The 21,297-nt window shown below is 47.6% G+C and overlaps 9 protein-coding genes across 9 annotated transcripts; 6 read left to right on the forward strand and 3 right to left on the reverse strand.

The window, feature by feature from the left end:
• The first annotated feature begins 386 nt into the window (after positions 1-386).
• On the forward strand, positions 387-2,925 carry FOMMEDRAFT_117535 (uncharacterized protein). Its single transcript, XM_007262862.1, has 6 exons — positions 387-637; positions 691-1,232; positions 1,289-1,369; positions 1,422-2,058; positions 2,141-2,272; positions 2,330-2,925. Exons 1-6 carry the CDS (start codon positions 611-613, stop codon positions 2,633-2,635), a joined length of 1,725 nt encoding a protein of 574 aa, XP_007262924.1. The 5' UTR covers positions 387-610; the 3' UTR covers positions 2,636-2,925.
• A 230-nt stretch (positions 2,926-3,155) lies between these two features.
• On the forward strand, positions 3,156-9,572 carry FOMMEDRAFT_17163 (uncharacterized protein). Its single transcript, XM_007262863.1, has 8 exons — positions 3,156-3,272; positions 3,329-3,485; positions 3,541-3,966; positions 4,026-8,023; positions 8,079-8,307; positions 8,368-8,501; positions 8,554-8,645; positions 8,701-9,572. The coding sequence occupies exons 1-8, from the start codon at positions 3,192-3,194 to the stop codon at positions 9,401-9,403; spliced, it is 5,820 nt and encodes a 1,939-aa protein (XP_007262925.1). The 5' UTR covers positions 3,156-3,191; the 3' UTR covers positions 9,404-9,572.
• A 534-nt stretch (positions 9,573-10,106) lies between these two features.
• FOMMEDRAFT_151960 (uncharacterized protein) lies at positions 10,107-11,056 on the forward strand (the record flags this gene model as incomplete). Its single annotated transcript, XM_007262864.1, has 3 exons — positions 10,107-10,130; positions 10,198-10,706; positions 10,771-11,056. 3 exons carry the CDS (start codon positions 10,107-10,109, stop codon positions 11,054-11,056), a joined length of 819 nt encoding a protein of 272 aa, XP_007262926.1.
• Positions 11,057-12,141: 1,085 nt separating this feature from the next.
• FOMMEDRAFT_102509 (uncharacterized protein) lies at positions 12,142-13,256 on the reverse strand (the record flags this gene model as incomplete). The annotated part of the gene is made up of 3 exons (XM_007262865.1): positions 12,142-12,682; positions 12,760-12,986; positions 13,048-13,256. 3 exons carry the CDS (start codon positions 13,254-13,256, stop codon positions 12,381-12,383), a joined length of 738 nt encoding a protein of 245 aa, XP_007262927.1. The 3' UTR covers positions 12,142-12,380.
• A 1,008-nt stretch (positions 13,257-14,264) lies between these two features.
• FOMMEDRAFT_138535 (SH3-domain-containing protein) lies at positions 14,265-15,334 on the forward strand. Its single transcript, XM_007262866.1, has 3 exons — positions 14,265-14,625; positions 14,692-15,066; positions 15,123-15,334. The coding sequence occupies exons 1-3, from the start codon at positions 14,386-14,388 to the stop codon at positions 15,201-15,203; spliced, it is 696 nt and encodes a 231-aa protein (XP_007262928.1). The 5' UTR covers positions 14,265-14,385; the 3' UTR covers positions 15,204-15,334.
• Positions 15,335-15,395: 61 nt separating this feature from the next.
• Positions 15,396-15,779, forward strand: FOMMEDRAFT_151964 (uncharacterized protein; the record flags this gene model as incomplete). Its single annotated transcript, XM_007262867.1, has 1 exon — positions 15,396-15,779. One exon carries the CDS (start codon positions 15,396-15,398, stop codon positions 15,777-15,779), a length of 384 nt encoding a protein of 127 aa, XP_007262929.1.
• A 263-nt stretch (positions 15,780-16,042) lies between these two features.
• Positions 16,043-18,005, forward strand: FOMMEDRAFT_144613 (uncharacterized protein; the record flags this gene model as incomplete). The annotated part of the gene is made up of 6 exons (XM_007262868.1): positions 16,043-16,115; positions 16,267-16,361; positions 16,475-16,592; positions 16,665-16,848; positions 16,919-17,070; positions 17,129-18,005. The coding sequence occupies 6 exons, from the start codon at positions 16,043-16,045 to the stop codon at positions 17,767-17,769; spliced, it is 1,263 nt and encodes a 420-aa protein (XP_007262930.1). The 3' UTR covers positions 17,770-18,005.
• Positions 18,006-18,426: 421 nt separating this feature from the next.
• FOMMEDRAFT_76324 (WD40 repeat-like protein) lies at positions 18,427-19,419 on the reverse strand (the record flags this gene model as incomplete). Its single annotated transcript, XM_007262869.1, has 4 exons — positions 18,427-18,645; positions 18,764-18,961; positions 19,087-19,230; positions 19,300-19,419. The coding sequence occupies 4 exons, from the start codon at positions 19,417-19,419 to the stop codon at positions 18,427-18,429; spliced, it is 681 nt and encodes a 226-aa protein (XP_007262931.1).
• Positions 19,420-20,158: 739 nt separating this feature from the next.
• Positions 20,159-21,012, reverse strand: FOMMEDRAFT_25886 (uncharacterized protein; the record flags this gene model as incomplete). Its single annotated transcript, XM_007262870.1, has 4 exons — positions 20,159-20,493; positions 20,593-20,735; positions 20,784-20,918; positions 20,972-21,012. The coding sequence occupies 4 exons, from the start codon at positions 21,010-21,012 to the stop codon at positions 20,159-20,161; spliced, it is 654 nt and encodes a 217-aa protein (XP_007262932.1).
• Positions 21,013-21,297: the final 285 nt, after the last annotated feature.

Genomic DNA, 21,297 nt, shown 5'->3' on the forward strand with positions numbered 1-21,297 from the left:
CTTGAGTGCTTAGCCTAGCTGATAAAAAAATTCACATTGTTTTAATTACCTAAGTGTGACATTAGTCACAGTTGTGATGTATCACGAGTGATTGCATAAGAAACAACAGTTGATTTCTACTTGTCTAAGTTAGTCCTGCAAATTTCCGGCTGTTTTTTGCAGATACACAGAAACTGTGGTATCCGTGGGAATTTCATCCGCGGATAAGTTATCCGTGGAAATGCTTATCCGCAGTGCGGTTTTGCGGATAGACCCATCTGCACCAGTCCCTACGCGCGGCCTTTAGGTCGCTCGATCACGTGATTCCGTTCGACACGCCCAGCGTTCAACTTCACGTACTGCTCTTGCTCTCACGACGTTGTCTCTGCTCTCTGTGACCATGTTCAAAGGATTTAGCAAGAAGCCCGAGTCTGTGGTCTCCCCCATTGACTGTGATGCGGCAGGAAAGGAGAACAGACCGAAAAGTTGCACTGCACAGAAGGGTGCGCGCAGAGTGTCCGTCTTCCAGGATGCCAACGGGAAAATAGATGCACCAGCTACGCCGGCAACGAAGAGCAAGAACGATAAGAAGCAGCTTGATCAAGCTCGCCCATGCACCGACTCTAAGGAGATGGAAGACGCCTTTGACAATTTATTGGCAAGTTTGGCTTACCTCCCAAGCACCTTAGCGTGGCTAATTACTCGATGCAGGATGAGCTCCAAATTCCGGAAAACTTGCGACCAAAACTAAGCGGAATGGACTCTACTGTCAAAGCAGCTATGCTTCGCTCTTCTCATGTCATTAAACCTCCTGCCTCTGCAGTTCAAACGACTCCTAAGAAAGTACCTCACACTCTTCGTAAATCAAAGAGTAGTGATTCCTTTTCTTCGCCCCGCTCTGAGCAGCATGCTTCACACGAACTTCCTCAGACCCCTCAGACCACCGGGCGGTTCCTAGGTTCTGCGATGAGGCCATCTCTATCGCCGAAACGACTGTCAGATGAGCAACCGGAGCCGGTGGACGCCAGGAATAGACACACGCGAGGGCTCTCACTCGATATTAGCAAACATTCCTCCAGAGTCCAACTACCAATGTCACTTAGTGATGGCATGGGCAAGAAATTGCAGAAAGGATGGGCAAAGGACACAGCTCCGTCTAGATACGCAAGCTTACTGACAAGCACGTCGAGTCTGGAATTGGACGTGGATCTTATAAAAAAGTTAAGGCTCCTATTGCGGAATGAATCAGCCACGTTAGTCTTTCCAGTACGATCTATTCTCAGCTGACGTTAACACAATGTATATTTAGCTGGACCGAAACTTTCTTTCAGCTTGATGGGTATTCTGCTCTGCTCACCCGACTCAACGAACTCTTGGAGGTCGAATGGAGGTCAGTACACATCCTAGCCATATGGGTCAACTCTTCCTGATTCCTGATTCAGAGAAGAGCAACATGATGATCAACTCTTGCACGAACTTCTGCGGTGTCTAAAGGCACTGTCTACATCTGTTGTGGGCTGTGCTGCCCTGCGCTCCGAAACTCCAACACCGTTCGCGCAGCTAGTGCGTCTTCTGTACTCCGACAAGAAACCGGGCGATGTTGCATCGCGGCAGCTCATTGCTGAACTTCTACTTACTCTCTTCGATTTATATCCGCCGACATCTTTGCCTTCCCCATCTTCTACAACACCCACTAGGCAGCGCCGCCGTGAGATTTGGGAAGACTTCTCGGATGTTTGTCCAGTCACCGACAACCCACAGCTGATCAGCTTGCCTTCGCCACATCGTAATATCTTTTCTTTCATACGAACTCTCTTGCTTACAAAGCCTCCACTGCCTGCGGAGGCCTCGGAAACACCCCTTACACCTCATGAATTCATTGAATGTCTTCATGTTCCACGAATCTATAAAACGTATTTGCAGGAACTCTCTGACATATGTAGGGATTACTTCTGGGTGTTCTGTCACCCAAGCAACACCATATGGAACCTGGACGATACCGATGAGTCGCGCGTTGAGAAGCCCCGCGCTCCTGGTGGAATGACTGGCGGAGTTGAATTTGAGGCAATGGCATATCTGGTAAGAATTCCCTGCTGCAGTAACGTCATGTTTTGTCATATTGCCTTATGTTCTTATCATTGCCGTGTTCTGCCGGTTCTAGACAACACACTTTAAACTTATCAATGCTACTGCGAAGACTGCGGCGGACTTGAATCTCCCCAAAGACAATGAATTATCGGCACACCGATTCCATCAGGATCTTTTTGCCTCCGGTCTTGAACGAATCATCCTTGTGAGCCAAAAGTAGAAACATTAAGAGGATGGAAGAAGGCTAACTGTATCCGGAAAGGTCGCACGAAAGGCCTCGACAACGTATTATCCAACGCTGCACCTCGAAATTGCTCGTTATGCAGCAGCAGCACTTCAAGCAGGATTTGAATTGCCGTGGACATTGTCTCGTATCATTGGGGCTCCTCCATCAGGCATGGCGAAACCCGGAAGAGGTTCAAGCGACCGCGAGCGGAACCGCAAATCGGTTGCGAGGTCGAACGGTGCTCGCGGTTCGCCATCAACTCCAACACGGGATGGAAGAAGCGCACTAGGGGTTCCTAAGATACCCACACCAAAGAAGATTGAGCCTCTTCATATGAACTGAGGTGATGGCTAGCCGAGCTTTGCGAACTTTGATTCACCATGCGTACCTTTCTTCTTTCAATCTTATGGATGATGGGATGCTAATGTCTTACTCGGGTTCTCGAGAATGCGTTACATCGTCCTGGGCCTGGGAAATGATCATGGCCTGTGCACCTATTTATGTTACGAGTGAACGATCTATGTGTTTCTTATGTATTCCCGCTTTGTTTCCTATCCTATAACTTCTGTTCTTAGCACATGTGGGACAAATAAAGCTCCCATCATAGAAGTAGCTGCTCGTACCCTAGATTGAAACATGTAAAGATAGCTAGTTCAGCGGTACAACATGATCGCAAGTTGCTTTGTGCCGAAATGTCAATTAATCGGCTGTTCTTAAGTTTAAGTTTAAGTTTAAGTTTTGATTTTGAAGACTTGGATTACAAATCGTATAAATGCACGTGACTTGACACGCTCTTCTGTGCTGCTCGTGGCCAACGTTGAGCGCGCGTTTATGCCGCTGACCACTACTACTAGCTCACAGCGGGTCATCGAATTACCTTTTCGATCACATCGTGCAGATGAACACCAGTACAATTCAACTATCGTCTTCTCCTCAAGTCTCATGGTCAACGGTTAAAGCACAAGAGAAAGACGCAGAAGTGAGCTCACGGTGTCTGTTGCGATTTACCACTTATTAATTAATCTTTGTTTGCAGTATCTTTCGCTTCGATTACTTAACAAGCGTGCTCGCATACGATTATCCAAACAACCTCTTGACTTGGACGCTCATGATGGAAAGGGGAATTATTTTGTTGTTTCGAATTTGAAAGGGTGGTTTGTTGCAATTGGGCGAAGTCCTGAAGCGGGATACCGTGAGTTGAAATTTCTCGTATTGTCAATAATGGCTAGCTAAATGTTGGGTATTAGAAATTGTATTCTCCCCGCTTAGCGATCTTCGAGGGTCAATTATTTCCTCAAAGTCAGAGGACGATGAGAGCTTCACGGCAAAACGTGTTCTGCAAGTGGCGGGAGTGCCTGTACATTTGGCGTTGGCCCTTAATGACGAGCGACTGGTAGTCGGATCGGCAGATGGATCAGTATTCGTATTTGATACATCTCCGCTATTTACGCCAGGAGCTGATGCGGTCGAGCCTTTACGAACTTTCCCTCCGGCACCACCTGGTCCAATACAACAGATCTTGGGCAATCCAGGGGATCTTCCAGAGCTAGTAGCAGTCCGAAGAGATCCGAAAAGTGGCTCAGACGGGTTAGTTGTTGAGATCATCGATACCAGACAATTGCAATCTATAAGTGGATGGGCTTGCAATACTATAGAATCAATACCAACGTCCGGTGCGTACAGTTTTATATTATGCTATTTCGTTTATCGTGCTGACCCTTGGTAATATTAGTTGTGTGGTCGGCCAAGGGAAAACAGCTGGCCATCGGTCTTAGAAATGGCGATATCATGACATATAGCCCTTCTGATACGAAAACACCGAAGTTGCACGTCCCAAAACCGCCGTGTGTGGGTGAAAGAAGCATCATAACAGTGCTGTGGTTGACAAACCAAGCATTCTATGGCATTTACACGCCCCCTGGTGATTTCAGTCCAGAGGTTTCGCAAAAGCACGTCTTAACTCTGTTTGACCCTAAGGCGAATTCTGCTACTCAGATAGCGCTCGAGAAGCCATATTATCCGTCGCCCGCACTACGACCCCCCGGATCGTTCACTGTTGCCATGCGCAATTGGAATCCTACGAAGATACTTGTTTTCGTTGCTGACACCACGTCGAGCGATATTGGTCTTATTGGTAGCGTTTCGGAGGACAATACGATGGAAACTTGGTGCAACTTGACCTTAGAAGAAACATCTACGCCGAGCGTACCATATGATAAAGACGGGGAGGATACTGTGCCTCTCGCTTTAGACATGGACCTTACTGCTGGCCAGGATACATCTGCATTTCCTATCCTGTATGTTTACGCAAGTGATGGGACTCTACAGGCGTGGTTTGTCTCCAATGACAAGGGAGGCACTTATCCTGGAATGATTACTCCATCAGTGGCCAGTACCTCATCAACGCAGTCAACTGACAGTTCATCCACCACCTCGTCGGCATTTGCGCAACTATCAGGAATGTCTACCTTTGGTACAACTGGATTTGGGCAACCTCAGGGCGGTGGGTTCGCGAGCTCAGTCACCGATTCGCCATCAAAGCCCGCCTTTGGCCAGTCAAACACACCTGGCTTCGGCTCGTCTGCCTTTGCTCAACAGCCCACTGTGCCTGCATTCGGTCAGACATCGGCCTTTGGACAATCCTCTGTTGGGTCTCCATTCGGAAGCTCGGCGCAGTCTGCGTTTGGACAAGGACTAGGGAGTGGTTTTGGTGCATTTGCATCATCTGGATCGTCGAAGTTCGGCTCAACGGGATTCGGATTCGGAACATCGTCACCTGCCGCAGGACAGCCAAGCACACCTACAAAACCACCTCCAGCGGTTGATGTATCATCTCCGGAGGCGGATATGGCTGAAGCTGATGATGGCGATACCGACCGGCTGGGTGGTCTGTCATTAGGTGGAGCAAGTGATACAAATAAGTCCCAGGATGGCGCCGTGAATAGCATGTTCGGTGCTTTTGTACAGACCTCTACTCCAGAGAAACCAGAAACATCGCCTTTCGGTGGTGAAACAAGCGGTTCAAACGCCTTCGGTGCATTTGGTAGTACGCAGGGCTCTGGCTTTTTGAGGCCCGCATCTGGTTTTGGGGCTTTCCTCAAACCCACGGAGCCTCAATCTGTGCCAAATAATACAAGCTCTGACAAAGAGACGAAGACTTCTCCAGCATTTGGTACTTCCGGTTTTGGAACTGCAAAGCCTCAATCCGCGTTTGGCCAAACAGGGTTTGGTCAACCTTCGCCCTTCGGGGCTTCATCAGCGTTTGGAAAATCCTCGGCTTTTGGTTCGCCCGCTCCTCCTTCCACTTCAGCAACCGGGACGGGTGGAGGGTTCGGTGCATTCGCCGGCGCTTCTAAGGGTTTCAGTTCGTTTGCTCAGGATGGTACAACTGGCTTCAGTCAGCAAGCACAAACCCTCCAGACAAAGCCCAGTGAAGCCCCAAGTATTGCAATGGCAACTTCCAGCGAGGATCCAGGGAACCCCCCAAGTTCTTCAAATTTTGAGCAGAAGTCACCCTCGCCATTCGGTACTCCACAAGCCTCGAGCTCTGGGTTTCCGAGTGCATTCGGAATCAATCAACAATCCTCTGCGAAGGCGCAAGAGCAAAAGTCGAGTGTATTTGGGATACCAACAGCTCGTAGTCGATCGCAGTCATCTAGCCCAGAAGGCAGTCCGAATCTCGGACAGAAACCTAAGCCTAAAGCTCTACAAGACGAATCGTCGATTGACATCGCTGAGCAGCCGTCATCGAGCCCAGCTCCCTCAGCTCAATCAACTACACCATTCGGTACTCCCACGTCTTCTGCATTCAAAGCTTCTGGTGCCGCACCGGCTGGCGGTGCATTTGGAGGCTTGACATCAACGCCATCCGTGTTCAAGCCGTCTGAAGGCTTTGGAGCATTTGGCGCCAGTGCGTCGGTTTCTAGCACATCACCATTCGCGAATCCAAGATCTACTGGTGTTAGTGCATTCAGCACACCTGCTAAACCAGTCTCTGCCTTTGCTGTTGGGGGATCTGGGCCAGCGAGCGCATTCCAAACCCCTACTACGGGTTCGACAACTCCGAAGTTTGGGTCTCCGTCCACCCCAGGTGCTACGTCTGTTTTTGGGAAATCATCATTTGGTTCACCTTCTACTCCAGGTCCTTTGAGCACAACCCCTTTGACGACACCTGCAGGGAATGCGTTTAGTGGGTATAGTGGATCTGGGGGATTTAGTGCCTTTGCAAAGGCGGGAAAGCCATCCTCGTTCAGTGATTTGCTGAAGGGACAGAAGGACGAGGACACCAGTCCGGCTGCTTCCGAAACTCCCGCGGCAGGTAAGGACAAGAAGGGAGACGAATCGTTCATTACTATTTCTAAGCCGGACGAGCTGGATCAGGATAATCTCCCGCCTACGCCTTCGACTCACGGCACATTCGACGAAGAAGACCAGAATTTGGGAGACGAACAAGAACACGATGATGCCGACTCCTTTATATCTGAGTCGTTTTCTGGGGAAGAGGAAGCACCAGAAGAGGAAGAAGAGGAAGAAGATAGTGCAGAAGAAGAGGAGGGACAGGAGGAAGAAGGTGAAGAAGAAGAGCTTGTGGAACGGACACCATCGCACGCAAGGACTCAAAGCCCGTCTGCTATTCCCCTACCTCCAACTCCTGATTCCAGGGACCTTACACCCGAATCTGCTCCTGCGCTTGAGAAAAAGGAGTCAATGTCCTCAACAGATTCGTCTGAGAAGTCAGGCAAACCCAGCACCGCTGCGTCGGCGAAAGGGAAGTCCCCTTCTCCCATCATTACACAGCTCCCTGACGACTCTGCTGCCAAGAAATCTGCTCCTCTTAAGTCACCGCCTCCATTCTTTGCCAAGGCAGGTGCCTCTGGAATTCCGACGTTATTTGGCAAGCCATTGGCTCCCACTGACAAGGTGCCCGTCGGCACGAGTAAATCCGCATCGCCTTCTCCCCCGCCATCGCTTTTCGGGCAGAAGACTGAACCATCAGGTGCTGAGGCAACGAAGCCTTCAGTGCAGAGTGTCTTCTCCAAACCTGTCTCATCTGTTCGCGAGGGATCAACTACACCTCCTGGTTCCCCTAGCAGACCAGATGATATTACACTATTGCCAGCTCCCAAACCCACTGGTCCTTCACCCGCAATCCTGATTGGCTTGGGGCGACCTAGTTCACGGCCAACGAGAAGCTCACCTCTCGCAGGAACACCCGTCTCTGGCGAAGAAGACAAAGAATCTCCGAACATTCCGTCCTCGCAATCTGCTCCTGTTTTTCGCAAACCTCGCCCGGCGTCACCAAAAGTGCCGTTTGGACAGACGGCTCCCACTACTGCAGCCCAACAGACGCCTGTACTTCCTCCTTTCGCAAGACCTGATGAGAAGCAGGGCCAGAGTTCTCCCCTTCTTCCCGCGGGCCTGCCGCCGAAGCCTTTCACGCCTCCTCCTTCGCAAGGACCGAGCGCCACGCTTCCTACAACGCCCGCTGCGCCGCAAAACCTCTTCCCGACTTCCGGCAATGCACCGTTCATTATGCCATCAACGGCACCAACCAGTTTAACAGATAGAACTTTACCAGGCGCAGGCATTTTGAATGCCAACGATGTCAAACCACAGGGCGCACTTTTCCAAGCTGGTGCTCAGCGAGTGGCAACACAAACATCATTCGAGTCTAGTATGCAGAGAGAATGCCAAGCTCTCTATGTGTCTATGGCGGAGGAATTTGAGCAAGTATGTTGACAAGTTATTCCCCGTTAGTGCCTGCGTGCTGATTGTACTATTTCAGATGTCAACGATGAGTAGGGCTGCTATTACAATGAGGACACTGTATGGGAGATCAACAGCGGCGGCTCATTCTCGGGAAGATTTGAAAGAGAGGACGAAGTGGTTATTTGGAGACTTGGAAACATTTGGAAGGCTGGTGAAAGGTCTCGAGAAAGACGTCCTTGCAGTATATAAATTGAAGGATGAATTCATACCTCTCATGCGGGAAATAGAGAGCAATCTTCTAAAGGGTAAGTGATCGACTAGGCTTTCTTGAGCACATGTCGAGAGTTCTCATCTGGTCGCCCTAGCCGAGACGCGAAAGGAGGAGATCGTTAGGTTCTCCAAGGCCAAAGCAGACCCTGAGTTTGCGAAGATGCTCAAAGCTAGGACGCTTGGTCCCGATGCGTCGGAAACACAGCTCCATTTGAGAAGGCAAATCCGAGTAAGAGAAGTTTGTTTTACCTCAGCGTGTACCATCGCTAATACTTTACTAGGTTATCAATGACAGAGTTGAGCAGCTCGAAGCACATCTCAAATCATGTAAGAAGAAACTGGAGGAGCATCGTAAGGGCAAGAGTAGTATCAAGTAGGTTAATTAAAATATCGTGATCCTACTCAGACACTGACATTGTGATCGCAAGGCCTCCTTCCTTAGACACAGTGAATCGTATCTACCGAAATATTGAGGTCGCCATCGAGTCGCAAGCCGACCAAATTGAAACGCTAACTTCTCGGGTCGCTAAACTGGACTTGGACGTACTTGATACGACTTTACATGGTCGATTTTCTTCACCCCGACGCAAGTCTACCCGAAAGGGGGTTTTCTCTGTTTCAGGTGCTGCTCCTGAGGACGACGAGAAACCAATATCCGTCCGATCGCATATTACGCCCTCGATAGCTGCTAGCACTGCGGCAGCACTGAATGCCGAGCGGAGTGCTTTGCGCCTTAAGAACGCCTTAACAAACGCACGGAGGGCTCCTCTGTTGAATACACAAGCGGCTAATTCATCGAAACGAATCCTAAATTTGGATAACTTATCTGTCGGAGAGGGCTCTGATGTCCCTGCCTCTGTCGCTGATGTGAAGAGCGAGCTTCCCGTAGACTTGGACGCGAGTTTGGACGACCTACGAGACCGAGACGAAGGAACGAGCGGAGATAATTCGCGGCGAACGCAGCGGCATTCCGCACATCATCAGAAATCTGTGAGGTTGGGTAAGACGCAGACGCAGGTACCAGCCTCGATTACGGCATTTGATTGGGGTCCTTTACCAAAGGCTAAACCGATGGCTACGCTTCCTGTGGACATTCGACCGCAGGCGATCAATAGGAAGGCTTCCTCGTAAGGGATTTACATGTGTTTGCCTTTCCTGCTTTGTTTATGCAAGATCTGGTTGTTCGTGCATTTACATGTTTGCATCCTGCATGTTTTGTAGTGGCTTTGCTCCCCAATATTGTGTTCTCGTACCTGTAGTTGTTCTGAAGCAATGTTACATAAATGACTTTTGTGATAATAAAATTTTAGTCAAATCAAACACTCTAACTGGTCTGCAACGGCCTCTTGCAAACTGCAAGGCTGGGATGTGGGATGCGTTTAGGAAATCTTTTACTGTCAAGGAAACGTCTGGCATATCACGGGTCACGTGCATATTCAGCATCCGTGGTTTAGTTAAATATTATAGAAACTGACTATTGGCACTTTTTGCAGATAACTTTTAACGGAGATTTTTTCGGTGTGTTCGACCAACAAGTCGATGATCGTTGCACGGCTTATAAATAAATAATAGCAAATACGTACAAACAACCGTATTTCCTTTCCTGTCACCTTTCGAAACCGGTTAATCATTTTGACTCCTTGTTCTCCCTTCGCTCCAGCTGTGCAGTGGCATATTTCGTTCCAAATGAAGTGCTTTATCTACCTCAATGGTTGTACTTGTACAGACTTAGAAGTATTCTCATCAAAATACGTATTGGTGTACTACTGCCTTGAGATTATTGGACGGGTTCATGATGCGAAGGTAATTCTTAGACTTTGATATTATATCATCGATGTACACGAAATCTTGTTGGCAGGTACGGTAAGCACTGTCCCAGATGTTCTGGCACTGCCTCGCAACTGCCTCATTTTGCTGACAATCAGCCAGCCTCAGCCTATAAGAGCATTCATTGTCGAATATCACATACTCCTCCAACCTTCTCACAGCCACAAGCAGTTCTATTGAGGTTTGACTCCATATGCCTTCGTTATTCCCCGTATACGACTCTGCCACCCCCCACCCCACCCCCAACCGTACGAGGCGCAGGAAGGGACGAAGATGATGGATTCACAGAAGTGCTCTGCTCGCAGCAGTCAACATCAGACGACACCGCCTCCAATTTACCTGGCTCTGGTGGGATGCTTGGACTTCTCTACTCACGCTGGGGACGGGCTCTTGAAGCTGCTATTAGACAGGTCGCACATAGAGGTGGACTTGGTCCCAAGGCAGTGGCTTCTCGAATCAAGCATGTCGAGTTTAAAGGAGTAAGGAGTCCCGGGAACAGCGAGCCAGGTACGGAGGGTCATGTTCGGCAAGTATTACGTTGGACTGTGAAGGACGAGAGTGAAGCAAAGCTTCGTTCAGGCTGTCGGAAACTCGCGAAACACGCCACGTGAGTGCTACAGCTACTACTTCACCAATCAAAATGATACTGAAAGGAATGTGATCTCCTTTAGTGCAGAGGTATGGGACACGAGATCTGAAGCAGTATCTCAGATCATTCAGGTGGTCACAACCGATCCACGTTTACGCGCCTTCTTCAAAACACCACCAGTCCTTCTGGATCTGAGAGTTGTTAAACAAGCATTATACATCTCTGGTCACGGATCGGCGCCGAAGGAGTATGAGCTCATAAAGCACAAACGGACTGTGTACTGCGCAACACAAGTACTGCTTGCAACCGAGGACAACCCTCTAAACGGCGTAATCGAAGATTTGCTGCAAAATACTGTTCACATTTGAAGATTCTCGAATGCTCGAGCACGACAAGTACGATCACATTATAACAAAGCTTCTTGAATACTGTCGGTAAGCCGCAATTCGTGCTTTATTAACGCAAATAAAATTGAACTCCTACATTCGTTAGCAAGCCGTGTTATTCATTTATAGCTGAAATTCTCAAAAGTCCGCGCCATGGAATTTGCAAGCAACGTTACGGGTTCCTATCAAACTCGATTTGAGCAGTATGTGCAGGATGAGGGTCTTGATGGAGCCATTAAGCTTCAACGTATAGCCCTGGAAATTCTCCCTGAAGACCACCCACATTGTTCCATGTTTAAGAGCAATCTTGCGACTTCTCTGAGAGCTCGATACGCGCAGCATGGAAAGATTGACGACTTTGACGAAGTGATTGTGTCGAACCGAGCTGCCCTCGAGCTTCACCCTGAAGGCTATCCCGATCGTTCCACTTCTCCAACCAATCTTGCACAGTCTCTGATGGCTCAATATGTGCAGCATAGAAGGATCAAAGACCTTGACGAGATGATTATTTTGAACCGAGCTGCCTTCAACCTTTGCCCCAAAGACCACGCAGATCATTCCACTTCTCTAACCAATCTTGCGACTTCTCTGAGAATGCGATACCTGCGATGTCTAGATCTGAATTTGCTTGACTAGCTCTTTCCCTTGTCATTCCGTTTGATTAGGGCTCAAAAGATTAGTTTGATCTCATCCCAGAGCATCTTGTGAATCTAGGTCAATGTTAGAAGGTAGAACGAGCTTATATGCTTTACTGTAGTAGGTTCATCATGTATAGGTACAACAGGGCTGGATGCATGGATAATAATGTAGCGATTGCCATTTATACTAACCGTCCGAAAGTTCTAGAGAGACATCGATAGTTTGTCCGTTTGTTTGTTTTCGTCATTTTTAAGTTTAATTCTACGTTTAAATCGTCTATATCTGAATGAACGTCTATAGTGTAAGTTACTATGTACAAGCCACTGTTTGAACAATATGGGATTTTAGAATTAGATAGTGTGAATATACCGAAACTCGAAACAGATTTTTGCGTTAGCTACTGCTGTGAGGTTGTTCGGGTGCGTCAGCATCAGCAAATCGTTCTTGTTCTCGTTCTGCACCAGATCCTTCTGCAGCAGCGTCGTGGAAGCCGTTTACTACACCCGCCCTCGCAAGCGCTCCATGCGGATCTTGGATGAGTGACTCGAGACGTTCAAGGTTGGCCTGCGAAATAGTAATAGTAACGGAAAGGAAAGGAAGAAGTTCAAAGCCGTATCACATTTTTGCAGGAAACCGAAATAAGACAGGAAAGCAGAAGGTACAGATTTTAGTACGGCTTATACCGAGAATCGTTCATGAAATCGCTGCGCACCCTCCCGGTTTCGCTGAGTTCGAGTTCTCCGTCTGCGTCGACGTTGCTTTGTGCGGTGATGGTTTGGATCGCTTCTACGTCTGCGTCGACGATTGCGTCATCGTCTTTATCGACATCGCCGTCATGAGCATTGTTTGCGAGAGGGTTGGTGTAAGAGCCGAAGTTTTCGATGTCCATCATGTCTCCGTCGTCGCTGTCGGAGGAAGGGTCTGGATGGAGTGAGGAGCAGTGCATGAGGGCTTCGTAGAGCGTGTCGACTGAAAAAAAGTATCAATGAAACATCAATATCAATAGATTAGATTGAAGGATAAAAAAAGGGAATTGGAATACGCACGAGAGTCCTCGACTTCGGGGAATATGCTTAGCTCGCGCAGGTCTATCTGTTCATCTTCTTCATCGCCTCCTCCGTTGTTGTTGTTTTGTCGTTGGGCGGCTGATTCACCGAGTTGACAGTATATACATGGAGGGGAGTCGTTGCTTCGCGAGATTGCGTGGAGGATGATGCATGGGTATTCGATTTGGAAGCCGCGGCCTGAGGATTCGGAGATGAACGCTAGTACACTGCAAAACCACTCTATTTAGCTTCTCGATACTCCATACGAATTTGAGAAAAACTACGCACCTCTCGACAATGTAAACCGTACCCTTCTTCAACTCCTCCTCAGTTAACCCTTCTACAGGCGGGTCGAACACAACACGGGCGTTTTCTTCCTTGTGGCGAAGGACAGGAGGGATGTCTGAGAATGACGCTGGGGTCTCTGCTGTGCGTTCGCGGTGTTCGTTGGGAGAGATGGATGTTGGTGGGGCGTTGATGATTGTTACGATGGTCATTTTTAATATTTATGCGTTGAAGGAAGAGGCGTCACAGTTACAATCATTGAAGGACTGGGCTGTGCAGAAATTAGGTGACGGACACAGCCACCCGGGGATGCATCAGCGCATCACGCACTGCCGGGTTCGTGCCGACGATAACCGGTGCGCATATAGTACCGTCATGGACCGGTCCTTGTAACACCACCATTCCTTGTAACACCCTATACATAGTGCCACTACTCACAACAATTTTACCTCAAAAAATATATAAATGAATTTCTATTATATCTTCCTAGTGTATGTAAAAAAATTGTGGCAAACAGATTAGAATTTGTTGAGCTATGTTGAAAATAAGGGTAAAAACTAGATAATCAAGAAAATGCTCAGATTTTCCAGTGATAGTCATGGCTCCTCCTACAACACAACTTCAACTAAAAAATACAAGACTATCTGTTATGTTAAAATAAGCATACATACAAATTTTTAGACAATTTCATTAAGATTTGCAATTTATAAAAATTAAAAAGTACAAATCACAGTTTATTTTAGTCACATGACTGTACTGAGCAATATTCAGTCAAGAGATACACTCATTACCAAGGGCCACACAGTTAAAATATTGACTTAAATATCTGAGTATACTAATATAGAAGTCCAATACAAATATTATATTGCCTTAATGACTTTAAAAATAATGCAGACAAGGTAGATTACTTGTGTGTACATCGTGGGAAAATGGGTGTTACAAGGAATAGTGACGTGCTCTTTTGGGCACAAAACATCTATCCTTTATATCTAATTTATTTCTCATTTATTTGTCACAGAAATTTGTAGAGTAATGTTAAACAGTATTTATTTTCATATAGTATTTTTTGTTTGAGGTTAAAAGGTGTGAAAATGAAGTAAATTCAGAATTAAAATGTAGTGTTACAAGGACCGGTCCATGACGGTAAGTCAAGGGGCTGACCAGGCCGACTGGCAACACGACAACGAATATTAAAATCGCGCCCACACGCATGGACATCACGAATCGTGGAAGCTCCAGCCGCAACGGTAATTGTTAACAACAGCCTCCCCGAGGGCATCTCTCTCTCTTTCTCCCTCTCTTTAAATCTTTGTACCTTGCCTTACGACTGCAACGATAACCATGTCCTACGTCGCGCATATCGTCGAGCAGATCCAGCATAACCTCTCGTTCCTCGTCGAGAATGGGCATATGTCCCAGCAAGATGCTGACCTTGTACTTTCTCGACTGCCTTCTAGGGCGGCAGCTCCTGCGATCGTCGTAACTCCCACTCCTGCTGTTAGGAATGTACCAGTCCTTCCAGCATGGTCTGCGAGGACAGTCAAAGCCAGAGCTGTCTGGTCCTATAACGAAAATGGAGAAGTACGTGGTCCATTTATTTATCTATTTACTTCTCTGTTTTATTTGATTCTCATGTGGCGAGAACAGGACCCAAACGATCTTTCCTTCCGTGCAGGAGACATCATCGAGATCATAGAAGAGACAAACCCTGACTGGTGGACAGGCAAAATTAACGGGAAACAAGGACTCCTTCCCTCCAATCACGTCGAGAAACTCCCAGCCGACACTTTTAGTGCTGCTCCCGCTGCGCCGGCACGCACGATCCTCGCCCCGCCTCCGCAGTACACCCAGGCTCCCGCCGTGGCACCGCGGGAAAAGGCAGCGTACAGGCCATTTGGTGCTGCTCATCATGGAGCGGACAAACCCCCGCCACCGGGTTCTGCGCAAGTCAACTCTGTTGGTTTGCAAGAGGCGGACGGGCAGGATAAGAAGAAGAGTAAGTATGGGAAGTATGGGAATACGGTTGGTTATCTCTATTCTTTCGAGCACAGACTGAGTATTGACTTACGTGTTTGTAGATGGCACATTCTGCTGCGGGCGGTGTGGGCTTCGGTGCTGGTTCTGCGATTGGAGGTGGACTTGTCCGAGCTATTTTCTAATCTCATCATGCGGAAGTCTTGGCGAAAGGCGATGTTGTATTATTTATTCTGTGCATATTTTGTTGTGGAAGAACTTTTTGGGTACATTGTATCGTATTTATGTTTTTTGGTAGATGTGATGACTATATCAGTGCTCATGGATTCTTTTCTATGTGTTGTGTAAAAATTTACTAAAAAGTGAAAGTAATAATTATGGTTTCAGAATGTGACATAATCGGCCTCGAGGTCATCGCCTTGACTGAGCGCGCCTCACGTTTCACTGCATTACCCTCACCCTCACTTTGCGCAGTACCGTCTCCTCTTGCCGGCCAGTCCGACTTTGCTCTTAACGCACGACTACGACCTACCTTCTCCCCACCTATTTTCCTCCTCATCCTACACTTCACCCCTATTGGGTCGTATTTCCACTTAGCGCTTTCGTCCATCTGCGACATTTGTCGCTCTATCTCAACACAAGAGAAATTAACTCATATTAATTCAACATGCCCGTCATGGACCATATCCAGTCCGCCTTTGAGAAGGTGTTACGACCGAACAGAGGCCCTGTTACGGGTGGAAGAAGAGGGAAAGGGATAAGTAACATGGGCGTTGCACAGTTTGAAGATGATGTGCGTTACTTCTACTTATGCTTCCTTCCTATCTTCTTGTTTGTCCCGCTTTGTATCTCTTCGCTGCCCATACACGACACATGACGCAAAGACATTGCGCTGGGGAAGCACGAGAAGCACGCAACGATGGAACGTTCCTGCATTGCATTGCATTGCTTCTACTACAGTAACGGTGATAATGACCGAGGAACGCGAATCCCAGCAGGCGAGACAGCCTTGCCTTAACTGGTCATGGTTGACTTTCGCGTTGCTCTCCTTTTGTACCTCCCCCTCCTCCTCTCCCTCCCCTCCTTCTTAAGCGCCTGTGTGCGGTCCTACATGCATGAATGCAACGACCCCCGCGCTACAATCCTCCCTTTACGTGTTGGCGGTGACAACAGTCGCGGCGCTTGCGTCGCGAACTGTTGCTCCTCCAATCGACGACCCCTCCTCTACTCTTGCTACTTTGACTTCAGCTGCGTCAGCTAGCACGTCGTCGAACTCGACGACTGCTTTTACTGATATATCTTCTGGGGATGGAGCGCTTGCTGCGTTGTTAGCTATTCCGCTGGTGTTTGTGTTGTGGATATGGGTTGCGTCATTTCTCCTCCTATTTTATTTATTTCTGTGTTATTTTTACCTTCTTTTGAATTGGTTGCTTACATATCTTGTGGGTTTATATAGATGATCGTATCGAAACCAGCAATTATATTCCATGCCTCCCAAGCGTTTTTCAACTTCCTTGCGATGTGCTGCTTTGCGAGCGTTGCGAGTTTTCAGGGTAAATGGGGTGTTGGACCTTGTACGTTCCATTACTTCATACAAATTCACAAAGAAGACGTCGTCCTAATGTCCTGATGTCTTTGATATTTAGCTGGGTTGACTGGTTTCGCGCTCTTCGTCTCGATTATGGGCATCTTTTTGTCGTTGTTCATGCTCTTTGTCCCCGTCATTGATTCTAAGTATGGTAAACTCACGCGGCTGTCGCGTGCCCTGACGGAGCTGCGAGTGGCTTTTATCTTGACGGTCACTGGGACGGTGTTTAGCCTGCTTATTGCGTACGTGCATTCAGCCTATTTTAACAGTACCTGAGCACTCATCATACCTATGCTTTCTTTTCGTACACAGCTTCATTGTCACAATATCAGCATGGACGGAGCCTGGCTGTAAGAATCCAGACAACGACCCTCACGCTGACAAAGGAGATGGATTCAAAAATGGGTTGAAAGGGTGGTGTTCGACGAAGAAAGCTGGCGCGATATTCTTTTGGCTTGCCTTTGGTAAGATCTCTCCTCTACGATTATTCTCAGTCCGTGTTTAATACGTCTTTTACTATAGCTTTCTGGTGCGGAACATTCACACTTACCATCATGAACTGGCGCAGCGGAAAGACCCGTGGTCCTCGCGACCCACCATTCCACCCTCCCATGGGCAGCGAAGCCGGCGGTGTTGGTGGGGCGTATGACGAACTTGACGAAGAGGAAGAAGAGTCCACATATGAACACGTGCCCCCGATCCGAGAGAGTAACTACTCTGGTGCTGGGGCTTCGCCGTTCTCGGATAACAATGTTGCAGCGAATAGGAACTCACAAGCTTCGTCTTCGTATGTGCTGCCACCTGTAAGCGGTGTTGGTGGGTTCAGCGGCTCTTCCGCACCCGCAGCTGGGAACATACCCGCTGCACGTGCGTCGATGGACGCGTACGGAGCGTTTTCGGACCCTGCTCCTTCTGGATACGGTTCTGGCATTCCTCCGTCCGTTCAACAATCAACCTTCAGCTCCGCTAGCGGACTCTCGAACACTCCAGCAGGAGTAAGTCGAACGATGCAATACGCAGATCCGTACGCCGCAGTCCGGGCTTCTATCGCTGGCGCACCACCCGGTGCACCTACGTCGTCAGGATATTCGGGATCGACGTCCCCTGTTCGGACGTCTGTTGCTGGTCCGCCGAGTTATACGGAGTATACTGGGTACCGATAGTGGGTTGTGGAGTCCTTTCTGTCTTTCTGTCTTTCTGTTGCTGTTTTGAGAAAAATTTTAATTATGGATAATATGGATGTGTGTGTATGTAACATGTTCCATGGACTTTCAACAACAGATGTAGTATGAGTATGAGTACGATGATAGTTTTTTTTTGTCATGACCAACGATTTGTCCCCCTTGATTTTATTATACTCAGTTCTACTCAATACTACTCTGTCTCTCCTCTGTTCCCTCTGTCTCCTTTGTTCCCTCTGTTACCTTTTTTTGCGCTTCTTCGACACAGAGTATGATACATGATGCAAGATACAAGATACAGTACTTGTGAACAGTATTTATAATGTTTTTGTTTTTTGTTTTGTTCTTATACTGTTGACTTGAATGTGTCGTTCGTGAGATACTTGATCTTGACTTCATTGTATATGTTATTATTTTATTAGTTACTAAAAGAATTGGATTGAAATTTGAATAACTCGTGATGTGATTCAAGTATGAAGACAGTCCTGATGCAACCTTTGATGTGAACATGTTCATGTTCATACATTTGATAGTACACTGTATAATACTGGTGAGGTACAAATTGCAATATTTGTTATGACCAACTAAGTGTATGTATGGTGATCATGTTAGAGACCTATGCTAGATTAGGGACCATAGTTAGTATGAGTCAGAGACAATATGCTTCCCATCAGGCAAGAACACAAATGCAGGATTGTGTGTCTTCCCTTCAAACATGCCTGCTGTAGCCTTTCTGCTTTTGGCATCCCAAGTCCAAATTGTGTCATTATAAGAGTTAGAGATAACATGCTTCCCATCAGGCAAGAAGGCAACACACAAAACCCTGCCTATATGCCCTTCAAACAGGCCTGTAACAACCTCTTTACTTTCAACATCCTAAATGTAAATTGTGTCATTGTTTGAGCTGGAGACAATGTGCTTCCCATCAGGCGAGAAGGCAATAGACTTCAGTTCTGTACTTATACAGATGTGCAACAGTTTCCCCACTTTCAGCATCCAGTATACAAATTATCGAATTGTTCGAGCAAGAAATACCAGCAATGCATTTCCCATCAAAAGAGAAAGTGGCAGACTCGACACGATTTGTGTAATCTTTAAATGGGTCTGCAATCACTTCTCTAGTTTCAGCATCCAATATACGAACCGTGCGATCGCGGGAGCAAGAGACAATGTGCTGCTCATCAAGTAAGAAAGCAACAGGCATAATTAATGTGCCTCCTTTAAACGGGCTCGTGCTAGTCTATCCGCTTTCGGCATCCCAAATCCGAATACAGTCATTGTCTTCGCAAGAGACGACACGCCTCCCATCCGGCAGAAAGCGATGGACTCGACACGGTCTGTGTCTCCTGTGAACGGGCCTGCAACAAGTTCCCCGCTTTCAGCATCCCATATACGAATCGTGCGATTGCGTGAGCCAGAGACGACTGGCGAGGTCGTTGCAGGCTCGTTTGAGGGACACACAGACTATGTCATGTCAGTCGCTTTCTCACCTGACGGGAGGCGACTTTCCACATCCCAAATACGAACCGTGCAATCGTGTGAGCCAGAGGCGACTCGCCACCCGTCGGGTGATGACGCCACCGAGTGAATGGGTCCTGTATGCCCAGTAATGATTTTTATGTATATCGTCATCGGTTTAGCTCCGAAACGATAAGTCTGGATAATAGGATGAGTCCCCGAGAAATGTTTAGAAACCACCGACTCGTCCTTCGATAGAGAAAGCATGGAGAGACAGATGTGAGGAGCGCTTTGCGAAGCTGGCAAGAAGTAGATGCCAGCTAGCCTATAGGCATCCCATAAAAACAAAGAAACCTCACCATTAATCAGCTGTCAATATAGTTATTAACACGCAGACAAGAGACATTTGCTATACTACAAACCGAAGTCCACGTGATGGCATCGAAGAGCGCTCGACCAGCGACGCGATTGAAATGCTTTGTCAAGCTGAGCACCTCGAACCAGTACAAGATGTATTTATAAGCAAATTTTGTTAGTTTGCTTGCAACGTCCGGAGAATGCGGTATGTCGCGAAGATGTTCGGCCCAGAATCGGCAAGAGTATGAAAGGTGCGATCGTATATTCTTCTCAATTCAATCCTTGAGATCAGGTACATCGTCGTTACGAACGGGCGATGTATCCAGCCCACATATGTTGAAACGTAGAGAATGCTCCATAAAAACAAAGCATCTGGACGTAATTGTATGACTTTGAATGTCGGCATCGACGTACCAGCACTGATTGCCCGAGCGCTCGGACGACAAGAGATAGTCAACAAAAGATGCATGGTGGGGTCGCACCGGCCGCCCAGGCTCGTACGAGAGAACGGAATGCAGTCTCTGGAGCGTCAGACGCGATTTCCCTTGTCCAAGGCCTAAGACGTTATCGATATCAGCATCCGAAAGAGACTCTTTTCCAAAAGAACTAGACCCAGTACCTTCCTGAATCGATCAACAGACTTCGGGTCCAGCCACGAGATACCCGACTGCTCCAGCACAGTAGCATACAGGTTGTCAAGTCCATTGAGCGAACGAATGTTTAACACTAGTTCATCAAGCTTTCCAAATGGGTCATCATTATTCGAGACAAATTTAACCGCCGTCGACGCCCAGATGAAAAGCCCATCGGCCGCGCGACTGAGTGTGTTCATATGATCGGTCCAAGAGTGTCCGTCTGGTATAGGATCCGCAACTGCCTTGCACATCACATCTTTTAAGTAAGAAAGGACGAAATGAAGAGCTCTAAATTGGCTTTAAATGATTATGAGCTCGCCCGACTGACCATTCAATAAGGGCGACCAAGGCACACCTTCGAGACAATTTTCTAATAACTCCTTAATCGACATCATGGCCGACCCAATTTGGCGATGGCGTGTCGTTTGCCTATACGTTCTACGATTTGTTTCTTCTGTGACGCACATCCTGACAACATCCGAATCATCTGACGATGAACTGCACAAAATTTGAGAATTTTTGCATGGTGTTGCTAGATCCACTCACAATGCAAGGGTGGCATTCGATGTAGGTGGATTATTTTCTCGGATCATCGCAGTCTCCCTTACTGGGCTATTCCCTAGTGTCACTTTCACGTATAAACCAGGGTTTGATGACTCGCATATGATGTTTGTGACGCACCTAACTGGATAGAAATGTCAGGCAACATACAGTTGAAAGGACGAGAGACAAACCGTCCCTCTTGGGAGTAGTGGGTGGGTGGGGAGTTGAACATGGTGGCAGAAACGAATGAAGTGCAGGCCGCCTTATCTGCAACATCAGTCTTCCTTAGATACAGAGCAGTAGCACAGGGAGAATCGATCTAGGTGTTTGCCGCGTGTTAGCCATTCAGCAGGTATTATTAGACGTTCATGTGAGCAAGTTGGGCGCCAATCAGGCGAGCCGTTCGTCATGGATGGTCATACTGAGTCGTACAGCAGACTTTTGCTCATGGACTTATAAAGAACAGAAATATTGTCAGTGAGAAAGAGAGATGTCTTGATACAGATTCAGCACAGCA

The sequence above is a fragment of the Fomitiporia mediterranea genome, assembly GCF_000271605.1.
Source record: "Fomitiporia mediterranea MF3/22 unplaced genomic scaffold FOMMEscaffold_2, whole genome shotgun sequence".
Lineage (NCBI taxonomy): Eukaryota > Fungi > Basidiomycota > Agaricomycetes > Hymenochaetales > Hymenochaetaceae > Fomitiporia > Fomitiporia mediterranea.

Bases quoted from the DNA above. Each gene is read 5' to 3' on its own strand.
- FOMMEDRAFT_17163 (XM_007262863.1), top strand. From the start codon at position 3,192: ATGAACACCAGTACAATTCAACTATCGTCTTCTCCTCAAGTCTCATGG. The intron at 3,486-3,540 runs GTGAGTTGAAAT...GTTGGGTATTAG, and splicing joins AAGTCCTGAAGCGGGATACC to AAATTGTATTCTCCCCGCTT. The intron at 3,967-4,025 runs GTGCGTACAGTT...TGGTAATATTAG, and splicing joins AGAATCAATACCAACGTCCG to TTGTGTGGTCGGCCAAGGGA.
- FOMMEDRAFT_138535 (XM_007262866.1), top strand. From the start codon at position 14,386: ATGTCCTACGTCGCGCATATCGTCGAGCAGATCCAGCATAACCTCTCG. The intron at 14,626-14,691 runs GTACGTGGTCCA...TGGCGAGAACAG, and splicing joins CCTATAACGAAAATGGAGAA to GACCCAAACGATCTTTCCTT. The intron at 15,067-15,122 runs GTTGGTTATCTC...ACGTGTTTGTAG, and splicing joins ATGGGAAGTATGGGAATACG to ATGGCACATTCTGCTGCGGG.
- FOMMEDRAFT_117535 (XM_007262862.1), top strand. From the start codon at position 611: ATGGAAGACGCCTTTGACAATTTATTG. The intron at 638-690 runs GCAAGTTTGGCT...TACTCGATGCAG, and splicing joins ACGCCTTTGACAATTTATTG to GATGAGCTCCAAATTCCGGA. The intron at 1,370-1,421 runs GTCAGTACACAT...TTCCTGATTCAG, and splicing joins CTCTTGGAGGTCGAATGGAG to AGAAGAGCAACATGATGATC.